The following is a 14,010-nucleotide window of genomic DNA, read 5'->3' as shown; positions in this document are numbered from 1 at the left end:
AGAATAGTGTCACCGTTTCTATTTCTGACAGACCCTAGGTTCCCTAGCACAAAGGAGAACAGCGGAGGAGTGCAGGACTGTTCTTTATTCTGAAGACCAACAAAAGCCATGGTTTAATGAGATCAGCTGCGCCCAGAGGACAGTTTAAGAACCACCCTGGCTTCTCCCACTGCTCAGCTGAATTCCATCCGGGAGCAGCAGAGCGAGGCAACCCGCCCGTGGCTCTGTGATCTGTTGAATTAAAGAGACGAAGAAGAGTCCTCCTTTCCCTGACTCAAAAGCTCATGAATTCAAAAGAATATAGATGGGGTTTCTTCTGAGGTTACATTTAAAAAGCTGAAGGATGGGGGAAGGGAAGGAGGAGGAAGAACGCAGTTAACTCTTTGGGAACAGGAGAGGCATGAGGGGTGCAGAACAGGGGAGCAGTCACCTACAGACTGGGCCTTCCAGCCTTGGTCCCTGCTGGGGCTTCTGACATCTTCAGTCTGTGAGTAAGTGGACATATTTTAAATCGAAACTGTTAATGAACCCAAAGGAAAAAAAAAACATAACTTACAATTAAAGGATCTTACAAGATGAAAACTCCAATAAGGCCATTGCATTCTTTTCAACATGCTCCTTGGAGGTAAAAATAAAAGGGCAGGATATCTTTGTTTTAAGTGTGCTATGAAAACTGACCATTTTCATTTAAACCAGATATTTCACACACTGTTTTTCTGATACCATACTTTGTAAAAAATACATTCGTTTGCTAGTGAACCATGTCTTTAACCTTTTCAATTCTGTGTGTCCAGGATCAGGGCCATCTCAGGACTCAGCTATGTTAGAGACACATTTAAAGAACAGAGACCCTGTGCATGAGAAGTCAAGCAGTTCTTTTTAAAAGGGGTTTCATTCCTCTGGTGTAGTCATACATCAGCTAAACATTCACCAAGTGCTTCCTCTGTGTCAGGCTCTGGGTGGTGGACTGGGGCTAGGCTACAGAAATAAAAGGTGGTAAACCCTGTTCTGCAGGAATTTATATATCTCATTCCCAATCTGGGGGTGATTTTGCCCTGCCCCAAACCCTTAACATTTGACAATGCCTAGAGACAATTTTGACTGTCACACTGGGAGGGTGCTGCTGCTAGCAGTTAGTGGGTAGAGACCAGGGGTGTGGACAAGTATCCTGTGCACAGGACAGCCCCCACACGAAGAATTGCCTAATCCAAATGTCAATAGTGCCAGCCTAATGGGAGATGGATGAGTGAACGAAAAGATGGAAAGTGTGAAAAGTGATCAGACAGATACATGCATAGGTTTTATGGGAGCCCAAAGGGAGAGAGTCTTCAACTTTTAAAGTGAAACAAGCATATATATATATATATATATATATATATGTAATTTTATTCATAGAGATGGGATCTCACCATATTGACCAGGCTGGCCTCAAACTCCTGGCCTCAAGCAGTCCTCCCATCTTGGCCTCCCAAAGTGCTGGGATTACAGGCGTGAGCCACCACACCCAGCCTGCAGTTAAACATTTTTCATTTCTTATTGTTTCAACTTTTATCAAAAAATACTTCAGGCTGGGCATAATGGCTCATGTCTGTAATCCCAGCATGTGGGAGGCCAAGGCAAGAGGATCACCTGAGGTCAGGAGTTTGAGACCAGTCTGGGCAACATAGCAAGACCCCATTTCTGCTTTAAAAAAAACACTCTAATAACAATTCCTGATTTCTGGGAACAGCATTCATTAGAGCACCTCAAAAGCACAGTTGAGGCCGGGCGCGGTGGCTCAAGCCTGTAATCCCAGCACTTTGGGAGGCCGAGATGGGCGAATCACGAGGTCAGGAGATCGAGACCATCCTGGTTAATACGGTGAAACCCCGTCTCTACTGAAAAGTACAAAAAACTAGCCGGGCGAGGTGGCGGGCGCCTGTAGTCCCAGCTACTTGGGAGGCTGAGGCAGGAGAATGGCGTGAACCCGGGAGGCGGAGCTTGCAGTGAGCTGAGATCTGGCCACTGCACTCCGGCCTGGGCGACAGAGCGAGACTCCGTCTCAAAAAAAAAAAAAAAAAAAAAAAAAAAGCACAGTTGACTTTGCAGGAGCTGGCATTACCTAACTTGATTTGATATCAACTTCATGGCAAGAGCCATGCCAACTACTCATGGTGACTACAGCTTGAGTGTCCAAATTTCTCAGTGTCACCCTTGGTCTGGAGTACTGGAAAATTCTTATCCTCAGCTATTTCCTGAAATACTCAGTGATCATGAATATTTACCTGTAAAAATTTATTACACTGTTTATTTCATCACAAATCAGAAGGACTGAAAAATCCATTACTAGCAAATATCCCTATTAGGCCAAACCAAACATACAACTCCTCAAGTGGCAGTGAGAGCTTTCCTGAACTCTGAAGTTATCACTCACACCCACCCCACCTCCAGGCCAGGTGCCTCTTACTTGACAGCCAAGAATTTTTCTTCTCTTTGAATGGAAGGGGGAAATTACAAAGTCCTTTAACCTAAACATAGTCATGCTTTGCTAAACAATGAGGATATATTATTAGAAATGCAAAATTGTGTGAACATCATAGAGTGTACCTATGCAAACCTAGATGGTATAACCTCCTACACACCTAGCCTATTGCTCCTAGGCTACCGCATGTTATTGTACTGAATACTGTAGGCAATTGTAACACCATGGTAATTATTTGTGTATCTAAACATAGAAAAGGTACAGTAGAAATACAGCATTATAATCTTATGGGACCACCACTGTTGTATATGTGATCCGCCATTGACCAAAACCTTATTATACAGCACATGACTACAATTATATTTGCGAATACCTTTTAGGCGTACAAACTAAATGGAATTGAATCTGAAGAAAGGTAAATGTAAGCACTGTCTTCTCCTCCCTTCCCCAAGTACATTGATTTTGCCTTCAGAGATGTACAAGTTTCCACAGGGAACCAGCTGACTTGGCTGATGGTCTTTAACCCTTCTAAATGTTGAAACAGATTGTGAGCACCTTCCCCTTCATCCCCTTCCCCCTTTCCAGACATCTGGTAGATCTCACCTTCTTTCCCTGTGACCCTGACTCTGAGGCATGGCTTCCTTCAGGCAGAAAAGGACCTGGCACCAGGGAAAGCCCAGCTACGTAAGTCAGGGTCCTCAGAAGAAGCAACAAGTAAAAACAGGATGAATGAGGCAGATGAGTCTTCTGGGCCACTCTGCCTACACTTCTGTAAAAATGGATGATTTTCAATAAATCAATACTAATTTTTCAATTTTTCAATACCAATAGGACTTGTTTTATTTCCTTTCTTTCTCAAGTGTCTTTCTCTTGAAAGCAGCAAATGCATACTTGTTCCAGGATGAGAGACAGAGCTAAGAGTGTGTGTTATTAAAGTTGGAACCACTTTTAACAACCCATTCTTTAGTGAATTTTAATGGGATCATTTTAGGAGTTGGCTGATGACATGCCTTTCAAATACTAATAAGAATAGCCAACATTTATGTGTACTTTTTTGCAAGCATTATGCTAAATGTTTTATTTCCAAAGAGGAAATGTAATTTTGAATATAGTTGATGTTAGGCATTTTCCTCTTGATTGGCAGATCCACTAGCAGTGGTTGGTTAGCATCCTTATTGGGGAGCATAGGAATTGGGGAGGGGGAAATGATGGCAGTCTGAGGTCTAAATATGGTCAGAAGGTAATACAGTGGAGTCTTACTCAGTTCCCAGAGTGCTTGGACAATTTTGGAGTGGAGTGTGGTAGGCTCAGAAGAAAGACAGTGGGCTTCTTGTTGCTAATGGCACAAGGAGACTTGGGTCATTCATTGGAAACATAAATTACATATGATTGTGTTGTTATCTTTTTTTTTGAGACAGAGTATCACTGTGTTGCCCAGGCTGGAGTGCAGTGGCACCATCTTGGCTCACTGCCACCTTCGCCTCCTGGGTTCAAGCGATTCTCTTGGGTCAGCTTCCCAAGTAGCTGGGATTACAGGCGCCTGCCACGATACCCAGCTAATTTTTGTATTTTTGTAGAGATGGGGTTTCACCATGTTGGCCAGGCTGGTCTCAAACTCCCAAACTCAAGTGATCCGCCTGCCTCAGCCTCCCAAAGTGCTGGGATTACAGGCATGAACCACAGCACCTGACCAGATTGTGTTGGTATCTTAGAGAAGCAGAGAAGACCAGTTGTAGTAACTTCAGTTCTTTTGGCAACCACTTCATCCCCTGTAGCGGCACTGGCAATACCTGGATCCCCTTGGATCTCTTTTATAGTTTCTCTATACTCTTCTCCCTGCCCACCAAGCTTTTATTCCTAGCAGCTCATATCTATACAGGGGACTGCCTTTGGGCTACTAGAGACATTGCCTGCGTGCAAAGAGACTGAAGTGCCTGCTGGTTGTAAGAAGGGTCAGTTCTTTTGCCCTAGGTCAGGACAACTCTGAGGTGCAACTTCTACTCCAGAGCTCTCTGCAGGATCAAGCTAAAGCTCCTCTTTGTGTAAGATCATGTCCTTGCTTGGATTCTTCCCTTTCCCTTACTTCCCCATTCCCTTACTAGCTTCCCTTGGGAGCATTCCCTAATAAGTAACATGCACACAAATCCTCATCTCAGGGTCTGCTTCTGGGGAATCCAACCTAAGGTCCTTCCTGAGAATGTATTTGCTATGGTGGTAGTGGTGTGTGTATCCTTGCACTCTTCATGATAAGCTACAACTTCATCAGCTTCTTCTTCACACACATTCACCTTAGACAGGGCACCTCCACACCCTCTTACATTTTCTTCCAGGGAAGTCAGCTGCTCATCCAGTCTCACTTGGTCTGTCCCACGAGGAAACGTCCCCTTCTCTCTGTCAGGAGGGACTTGTGGGGACTCCCAGGGCCCTGTAGATCCTGCTATCAACTCCTCTGTGGCATTGATGACTTTCAGGACTTCTGTGGAGATGTTGCAGAGAGAAACAGCAGAAAACTTCTGTTTGGTCCGATAACAGAAGGGGACAGAAGACAAGAACAGCACATTAACAATGACACAGAAATTCTATGTTATCATGACACTCATCATCATGAGGTTGATTCTGTAATTCCACACACAAACACCAATGTGCCGAGGAATGAGATTAAACTAGACACAGCAGAAGAGAACTGAGGGGAGGCCTGATTTGACTTTGCCTAGTTTCTGTGACTCATAATAAATTATTTCAGATTCTTGGGGAGGGAAGGAGGAAGGAGTGCTAGAGTGGAAGCTGTATGTCCTCTGCCCACTGCTGGTAGTTTGATATCTCTTACCTTATTTGCTGAATAATATTATACTTCATCAGCAAAACTGAAATCTCAGACTGAAGTGTGGTCCAGTGGGTAGCTTTCTGGACTGGCATTTAAGAGACCTGGGCTCCAGTTCTGGCTCTAAATTCACCCAGTTATGGGACCTTGGCCAAGTTATTTCTCATTTCTGGAACTGATTTTTGTCATTTGTACAATGAGGGTACTAGAAAGAATTTCTCTGTAGTTTCTTGATAGACAATGTATTAGCTCACACACCTATTTTCAAGCCCATTCTCTCTTGCTGTCTTCTACCATGGGGGTGAACAGGAAAATACTCAATTTTCCTGCTTCCCTTGCAGCTAGGTATAGTCATGTGACACAATTTTAACTAGTGAGTCCACAGGGAAAGACTGAGGAGTTTCTAGATAAGCTTTTGTTTTCCTAATCAGGGGAATTGGTGCATCTAATGTTCCTCTCTTCCTCCCCACTTGTTTCTGCCTTAAACATAGACATGCAGCTTATGAGCCAGCAGAATTGAAGAAGAATGCCAAACCTCCAAGTGAGATGGGGCAGAAAGACTGAAGGAGCTTGGACTCAGAGAGCACTGGATTGGGTGAACCACTGGGAGTCATCACCTGCCTCTGAATACCATGTTATGTGAAAAAAGATCCCCTATCTGTTGAAGCCACTGTTGGCCAGGTTTTCTGTTATCTGTGGCTGAACGTATTCCTGACTGACACAGGTCACTTCCAGCTTTTACATTCAAGGTTCAAAATTACAATCAATCCGGATTTGGGCCAACGTCATTAATGGAGCAGAGGCACATCAATCCCAAAGAATTATCTGCATTTTGAGTTCATCTGAACATATAGCATCATGCAATAAGCTGGAGATCACTGTTGCTTGGCAGTCATGGTTTCCATCTACAAACAATTTTGTTTATCTCATCATACCATTTGTAAATTAGAAGTTGAATACTGCTCACAGGCATATTTCGTGTGACCAGTAAAATGTTTGGCAAGATATGCCTTTCTAAGGTATCTGTCTGACCCATACAATCTTGACCAAAATGTTAATGATAGCTATGACTTGATTTTGCAAAATTTGTTCCTCCGAGTGGATTCTATTTTAGGTTTTGTCTCACTAGAGAAGGTTTCCATTGGCCCTCCCACTTCACTAGAGAAGCAAAGGGGCTAAGTGACAAATTAGTGGCTGAGTCTATAGTCCAGAAGCTGACTCTGGGCTTCTACACTGAGGCACATGGTCTCACACCTGTCAAGCCATTCTGGGGTGAGGACACATGTGCCAGAGGGCTCCTCTTTAGCCTTAGCCTGTCTATTCCACAATAGCTGCTTGACTGACCCAATGGCCATGTTTCTGTTGGTTCAGGGGGCTTTGCTACATACCAAAAAGGTAGGGTCTGGGGTCCCAGGGGAATGAGATAGAGGGGAGGTGATACAGACCCACCAGAATAAGGGTAATGTCCAAGAGAACAGCCAGAGCCAAGTCTTCACCTTAGGAAAAATGTGCAGAGGATGTCCCCCACTTTTCAGGATCCTGTAGCTTGGTGTGGGAGATTTTGGAGACAAATTGGGCTCAAAATAATTTTGGCAAGAACCAGCTACCACTGCTTAAGCCTGTTTCAGAAAGGGCAACATTGTATGCATGAAAGCGGATTTGTTACCCTTTTATTAGGAATAAAACGTGTTTAGAAAGATTGCCCCTTATTTGGTAGACACAGTGCCTTTGTAGATCTTTTGAAAAGAAAGATATATGACCAAGGGATTCAGAAAAAGAAGTTAGACCATAGCATGAGGGAGGGGAAAGCAAAAATTTACACAAATTTCCAAACAGCACAGGGCATTAAAGGTCCAAGGTATTAATGGAAAGGACTTAAGAGATGCTTAAACAGAAACAGTGATCTGTATCCTGACTTCAACTGAACATACAATCAAAAGGGTAAGTTGGCCAACAATACTGTTTGACCATCATTGTTTTATTCCATTTATAAACAGCCTTGTTTATTCAGTCATGAGAGTTGTAAGCTTGAAGGCAAATATTACCCATGCTTTTTGGCCTAGAATACCTCCTGTGAGATATGCACTTCCCAGTTCTCTGTACTCCCCACAGTTCATTCTACATCTTTATTGGGACCCTATGGTGTGCCAGCTCTGTTGCAGGTGCTGGGATAAAGCAGTGAACAAGAGGGATGCAGTTCTTGCCCTCATGGCATACCTTTGGCCCTACCCCATCCACTTGTCACACTGACTTACTGTCTTGGCCTCTCAAGGCATTTACATTTTCCCTTAAGTCAGAGTGAGGAGTCCCAGGTAGCTGGTCTGAGGAGAGCACCACAACTTCACCTGGAACACCTGAGGTCTGCTTAAAGACCTGGACCATTTCAGCTTCCAGCTGGCAGAAGTGACGGATCGGGCCAGGCGTGGGGGCTCATGCCTGTAATCCCAGCACTTTGGGAGACTGAGGCAGGTGGATCACCTGAGGTCAGGAGTTTGAGACCAGCCTGGCCAACATGGTGAAACCCTGTCTCTATTAAAAATGCAAAGATTAGCCAGGTGTGGCGGCGGGCACCTGTAATCCCAGCTACCTGGGAGGCTGTGGCAGAAGAATTGCTTGAACCTGGGAGGTGGAGGTTGGAGTGAGTTGAGACCCGCCATTACACTCCAGCCTGGGCAACAAGAGTGAAATTCCGTCTCAAAAAAAAAAAAAAAAAAAGGAAAAGAAGAAGTGACTGAACAAAAATTATATGAAAACTGGAAAAGATCTCTTCATTGGTTAGTGTCCTTATTTTCTCTCCACTGGGAAATGCAAACTGGAATCCACAGTAATTTCCCACCTGTAGGGAATCAAGTGTTTCTTGTCTGTTCCCTAGGAATGGGCTGTTTGCTTGGACCTGGGGGTGGGTATGGACCATGCACCTACTGGAAGTTGAGATAACTTGGATTTCAATAGCTATATGACAGGGTCAGGGCACCTAACCTCCCTGTTCCTTATTGTGCTCACTGGCCAGTGAAAGATCAGCTTTCCTACTGGGCTAACAGTGACTTGTAATGTAAATGTCCTGTTCCCTGCCCAGTCTAGAGAAAAGTGAAAAGCACCTCCTACAACTATGTTAAAAAAGTTACATTTAGGTTTGATCAGATGAAAAGCTGGTGGAGATTCAGAGGTGGCTGACAGAGAGCCCTGTATGTGGGAGAAATGAAAAGCTAAAGGATCCTACCTATTTCTACTGCTTGCAGCCCCAGAGGGATGAGCTGAATGGCACAAATTGCGAGTTGAGAGCCCAGACAGAGCATGCCATTGTGGTAGCTGACTTTCTCCAGATATTAATCATAAGGGAGATCAAATATGGGTTTTACGGTAGCAAATGAGGGAGGAGTGAAAGCATGGAGAGAGTCAGCTGACACAATAGGAGGCTTTGCAGAACAGGGAAGTGGGTCTCAAGACACTTGCAGCTAAGGGACCCACAGACGATGGAATGAAAATGGCTGGTAAACCCATGTAACAAAATTCAACCTTCTAGTGAGCAAAGAAATGCAAATTAAATAACACATTTATTAGATGCCAGATACACGCACAATTCTTTTTTTTTAAATGCCAACTGTATGCCAATATGCCTTAGTGCAGGTAGCATGTGTTGAACTTTGAGCTGTTGACCCACCGTAAGATGTGGATCTGTGCTCTGAGGCAGCCATGCTCTTGGTGTCCTGCTGACTGATGCTCACCTCTGAGAGCCCAAGTGTCCACTTCTAGGGTTCACTCTGTGTCACAGCCCCATGCAGAACACCAAATCTATAATATCAGCTTCACAACCAGCGGGGCTGAAACAGTCCGCCACTTGGGGCACAGAGAGTGAGGAGAAGCACACTGGTGTTGCAAGCCCACCACAGAGCCACGAGGGCAGAGGAACAGGAAGGTAAGATCTGACTCCTCCCAACCTGAGATGGAGTTTCCTCAATTGCTCATTAACGAGGTAGTGAAACTGCTGTCAACCTCCGTGAAAACTCAGGCTCCCAGCTCAACTCACAAATGACACAGTGCTGAAGCAGGCCTTTATGACAGTCATTTGCCATGCCAAGGTTGCAACCCCACCTCAGTGGCTGTTTCAGTGGTCCCCATAAAGATGACCAATTGTGCAATTCATCCCAACTGTATCGTTTCTTTCCTCTAGGGAATGTAGGCAGAGTAAGACTGGTTTTTTTTTTTTTTTTTTTGTCTGAGGACCCAAATACACTTTACCTTAGCAGTCTCTCTGTCTTGTGCTTATATGCTTTCTCTCCATATAAAAATGTGTTGCTATAAACAAATTTCTACTCTATGTACTCTTCCCTATCAGCTGTTTTTCAAAGACATAGAGAATGCAAGGTGTTGCCACGGGAGATCTGAGCCTGTAGAATTCTAAAGGAGAAAATATTTTCATCTAAACATTAGATACATCTGCTCGTTAGCAATCTTTGTAAATTCTCCTGAGATTTTCCCAGTGTCATCATTCATTTCTAAGCTTTGTGTTGCACAGAAAAATGCAAATTCATTTCAAGCTGGAATAATCAGGAATGCTCTTTACCAGAATATCTTACTCTTGTGAATGAGTGAGCAGCAAGAGTATGTTCTAATAATCAGATGTCTGGCTTCGTGGAGAGACACAACTTTGGAATTAAAGAGGGGGGATTCCAGCCCCAGCTTGACCCTGGAGCATGTGTGTCTGTGTGTCTGTCTCAGCTGGGTTCAGAGAGTCAGCTTCTGGCTGTGTGTGATGAGCTGTCCTGTGCCAGAGGTCCTGGGTATCTATTTATGTGACTTGATATAAGTCTTGATATATTATAAGGTGGGCAGAAAGGCTTTCAGGATAAAAGGATGTGTACATGTGCCTGGAGCGGAAGAGAGATTTTCCTAGCTCCACCTCAGGGGCTGTTCTGACACCTATAACAAGAACAAGAGCAAAAAGGCAAAAAAGGCAGACGCTGAAGGGACACTGGCACTTACACTTTTGAGAGATAGGGAAGCATACAGTATGATCTGGGTTCATGGTCAGCCAAGAAACAGAGGCAGTGGCGATGGGACTGCCACTTTAGGGTCTTGTGAAGGGCCTCCTTACCCTTTAGGGATAGCAGGCACCTGACCTAGGGCCCATCATTCCTTTAGGGGTCCATGAAAATATTTTAATTTCTTTTAAAATTAAAAGAAAAAGAATGAATCTTTGCACCAGGAACATGTTTTGCTATATATTAGTATATTTATACCAATACAGTTGTAAAATATGATTTTTAAATGTGTTTTATGGAGGAACAGGCCCATAAAGGCACAAGTGCTTGGTCCCAGCAAAGCCATACACTGGCGCTTGTCTCACTGATCTGGAGCCCCTCTGTGAGAAGGCACCTGGGCAGGACCTGGCTCCCGTGGTGGTGGCGCAGCTGCGGCCTGGTGAGGCCTGTCCCTCAGGGCTCTGCCAGCTCCAGACATCCATGGGGGCCCTGAGTGGGCTCCTCCAAGAGGGCTGTACATGAATACATGGCAGACTCCTCCTCCAAGACTCCCCAAAATAACAGAGGGAGACAATTGGGGGTGCTGTGGTCTCCTACTGCGGACTTATCCTAATGAAACTTCCTTGTTTGCACATACAGGCCCACGAGGCTGGGGAAATTCAGCTTACACTGTCCGTGTGACTTTGGGCAAATACTTAACCCCTCTGCGCCTCCATTGTAAAATGGATATAACATCATCTAGCTCAAGAGGCTTTCAAGAAGATTAAATTAGATGGCATGTGTCAGGTGTCCGTCCAGTGTCTGGATCGAGAGTTGTGCGCCCCTCCTCAAGCACCTCCCACCTGCTCTGCAGGCCCGCTTCCTGGCTGGAGGTGGGCACATCGCTGGTGAATGCCTGGTGGTTTAGCTGCCTCTCATTATGTACTGCAGTCTTGAAACATTTTTCTTTGACTATTTCATATTTCAAAGAGTGCCTTTTACCATTATTCCAAAAGGTTAAAGTTTGCTGCTCTTTCTTGTTTTTTCTTTGGCCAAGTAATAATATTTTTTAAGAAAAGCTGCTATAATCTATTATTGCCTACCACTACAATTTCATAAAGATGGGATCATACCACCAAAAAGGGAATAATAATATCAGAATACAGAATAGTCTAAGAAATCAGAGTAAGCAACCTAACACTGGCGCGCGCGTGTGCATGCACACACACACACACAGCGAGCAAGAGACAGACAGCAAGAGCAAGAGAGAGCGAGAGCGAGAGCGAGAGCGAGAGCGAGAGAGAGAGAGAGAGAGAGAGAGATGTTCATTTCCATCATTCTGTCGTTTCCCAGTTTTTCATTCTGTTGTTCTCCCTTTACTGGGAGCAGACCGAACCATACACACTGATATGCAATGAAAACAAGGTATGTTATGGCCTTGAGGGGACCCTGTAAAAACCAGGCCCTCAAACATCATCAATGATTCCCTCCCATCACTAACTTAATTCCTTCTGGAAACATCCACTCTATGCCAAGGCACTGCATTGGGCCCTGCAGGGGATGCAGAAACAAGTAAGCCATGGTCCCTATCCTCAGAGAGCAGAGGGGGAAGCAGTCAGGAGACAACAGCAGTTAGCAGAAGGTAAGACCTGTCCTGCACTGTGAGCAACAGGCTGCGGACCTGCAGAGGGAACAACCAGGTCCTGCTAGCACGTTACTTTGGGGTAAGGTCTGGAAGCACAAGAAAGCTGCTGAGTCAATGGCACTGCAGCCCAGGGCAGGCTGTGGGAGACAGGTGGGAAAAGAGAGGCAGGGGGGAGGTCTTACAGTGCCCTGAATGCCAGCCTCAGGAGTCTGGGGTTTGTACTGCTGGCAATGAGGTGCCACTGCAGGTTCTTGCTGCTGCTGTTAACAGTAACTCACTGAGCAAGTGTGCCAGGCTCTGGGATACGTGCATCATTTACCTTGCCTCATTTAACCCTCCTCACCACCCTATGATGCGGGTACTATGATCACTCCATCTGATAGATGAAGAACTGAGGCTTAAGAGAGGTGACGAGGTTTTCAAGGAGCCAGGATTTGTATTTGGATCTGCCTGGTTTTAAAGCCCAGGCTAACACGCTGGCAGGAGAGACCTGCACTTCAGAAAGGTAATTCTGACTGCCACACGAAGAACAGATTTAGGGCTGGGGAGAACTGGAGGCAGAAAGTAAGTGTAGGAAAGAATAACTGCAGCTCCAATCAAAGGTTGCAAGGACCTGAGGTGGGGCAGCCACAGGAGGGATAAAAGCATAAAAGGTGCAATATTCTGGAAAGAGCTGAGAGAACGTGCTGGCTGCAGTGAAGAAGAGGGAGCTGGCAAGGTGCTGCTGTGCTTTCCAGCTGGGTAATCCGGAAGAAACTGACGCATTTAAGATTTAAATACCAGGAGGGAAGGAAGAGTTCGCTAGGTTATTGAAATAAAGTAAAATACAACATTTCAGAGCTCCTTTTCTCACACAATCTTGAAAGTGGGTGATTACCAAATGCCCAAGTGGAATAGCACCTGAGTCATTTGTTCAATTTTTCTTTTAAATTCATTATTTTTGGTGTCAAGTTTCCTGAGGGGAGGGGTGAAGAGCTAATACAGTCTTCATAATTGGCTGTAGTACAATCAAGAAGTTGGTGACAGTATGGGGCCCTCCAGTCCTCCTTTCAGCCCTGTGACTTACGAATGTTCCTTAGGGGGAGCTATTAGGGGACAGTGGACATCCAGGTAACAGGAAACATTAACAGGGTCATCTAAAGACATGTTTGAGCACAAAGGGGTACAGAGAGGAATTACAGGGAGAGGTGAAAGGCCTTTTAGCAGTTCAAGTTGGATAAAATAAATATGTGTCCATGCCTTCTCCCCTTGCCGAATGTTGTTCCCGCGAGACTCTTTGAGGGGGAAGAGAAGCAGCAAGGAGGGAAGCACCTCATAGTTAATGTGCGTCCATCCTGTGCCAGGTTGACTCTAGGCTTCTTATTATTTTATTTAACCCTGACAGCATGGTTGATATTTTAATCCCATCTTTAGAGACAAGGAAACTGTGGCTCAGTGAAGAAGATGCAGAGCTGGGACTTGAGCCCAGATGGTGGTTTCCCAAACCCATGCTCTTCCCCATTTGTCACGCCAGCAGTTCTTCCATGTGCATAATTCCCTGGACACAGTGGACTGTGGGAAGTGATGGTGAAACAGAATCTGAGTGCACAATCAGATCAGTGAACAACAGGTCAGGAAGAGAAGGGTCTAATGACAGGGAGTCCTCGGGTCATTCTACAGCCTCTACCAACTGACACCAACCAGAATAAGTGCATTGATTTGGAAAGCCAAAGACCAAGCCACGCCACAGAAAGCCAAAGACCAAGCCACGCCACACAGTGCCCATTCTGAGGCTTCCAGAGCCCACCTAGAACTGAGCTGTCAATGACCACAAGTGAGAAAGGATGTGCTCTATAAGAAAACCTGTTCCAAGTGTAATCCAGACGCCCAGTCCACTCATCACTCCTCTGTCTCGTATTACATATGCTGTCTTGGCTTTATGAAATGCTTCCATCAAACTACCAGAACAAGCAAGAAAGTATCCAAATGCCTTGATTTCATGTATTTTTCTCCTTTTCAATAGTAGGAAAGAAACTCCATATGTCCTTCTAAATATTTGACAGAAATCTGCTAGAAAAATTCAATGCTAATATATTTCAGTTCTCATGAAACATAAGGCACTCCGGCAATGCCGCTAAAACCC

The 14,010-nt window shown here is 44.9% G+C and overlaps 1 protein-coding gene and 1 long non-coding RNA gene across 9 annotated transcripts in view; one reads left to right on the top strand and one right to left on the bottom strand.

The window, feature by feature from the left end:
* LOC102136286 (uncharacterized) overlaps window positions 1-8,024 on the top strand; it is a 70,402-nt gene extending 62,378 nt beyond the window's left edge. The window contains exon 3 of one of the 2 annotated variants that reach the window (XR_012431012.1): window positions 5,774-8,024. This is a non-coding gene — a long non-coding RNA (uncharacterized lncRNA). Of the gene's footprint in view, window positions 1-31; window positions 583-5,773 lie in introns of those variants that run through there. The other variant, XR_012431009.1, reaches the window with a different exon arrangement.
* The window catches only part of MYRIP (myosin VIIA and Rab interacting protein), a 417,675-nt gene that overhangs the window by 21,236 nt on the left and 382,429 nt on the right, over window positions 1-14,010 (bottom strand). For all 7 annotated transcript variants that reach the window (XM_074031762.1, XM_005546721.4, XM_005546723.5 and 4 more), the window contains one exon: window positions 4,780-4,974. In XM_074031762.1, the coding sequence (XP_073887863.1) occupies window positions 4,780-4,974 (195 nt within the window). The remainder of the gene's footprint in view (window positions 1-4,779; window positions 4,975-14,010) is intronic.

This window comes from Macaca fascicularis, chromosome 2, assembly GCF_037993035.2.
Source record: "Macaca fascicularis isolate 582-1 chromosome 2, T2T-MFA8v1.1".
NCBI lineage: Eukaryota > Metazoa > Chordata > Mammalia > Primates > Cercopithecidae > Macaca > Macaca fascicularis.
This window is presented reverse-complemented; position numbering and strand designations above follow the sequence as displayed.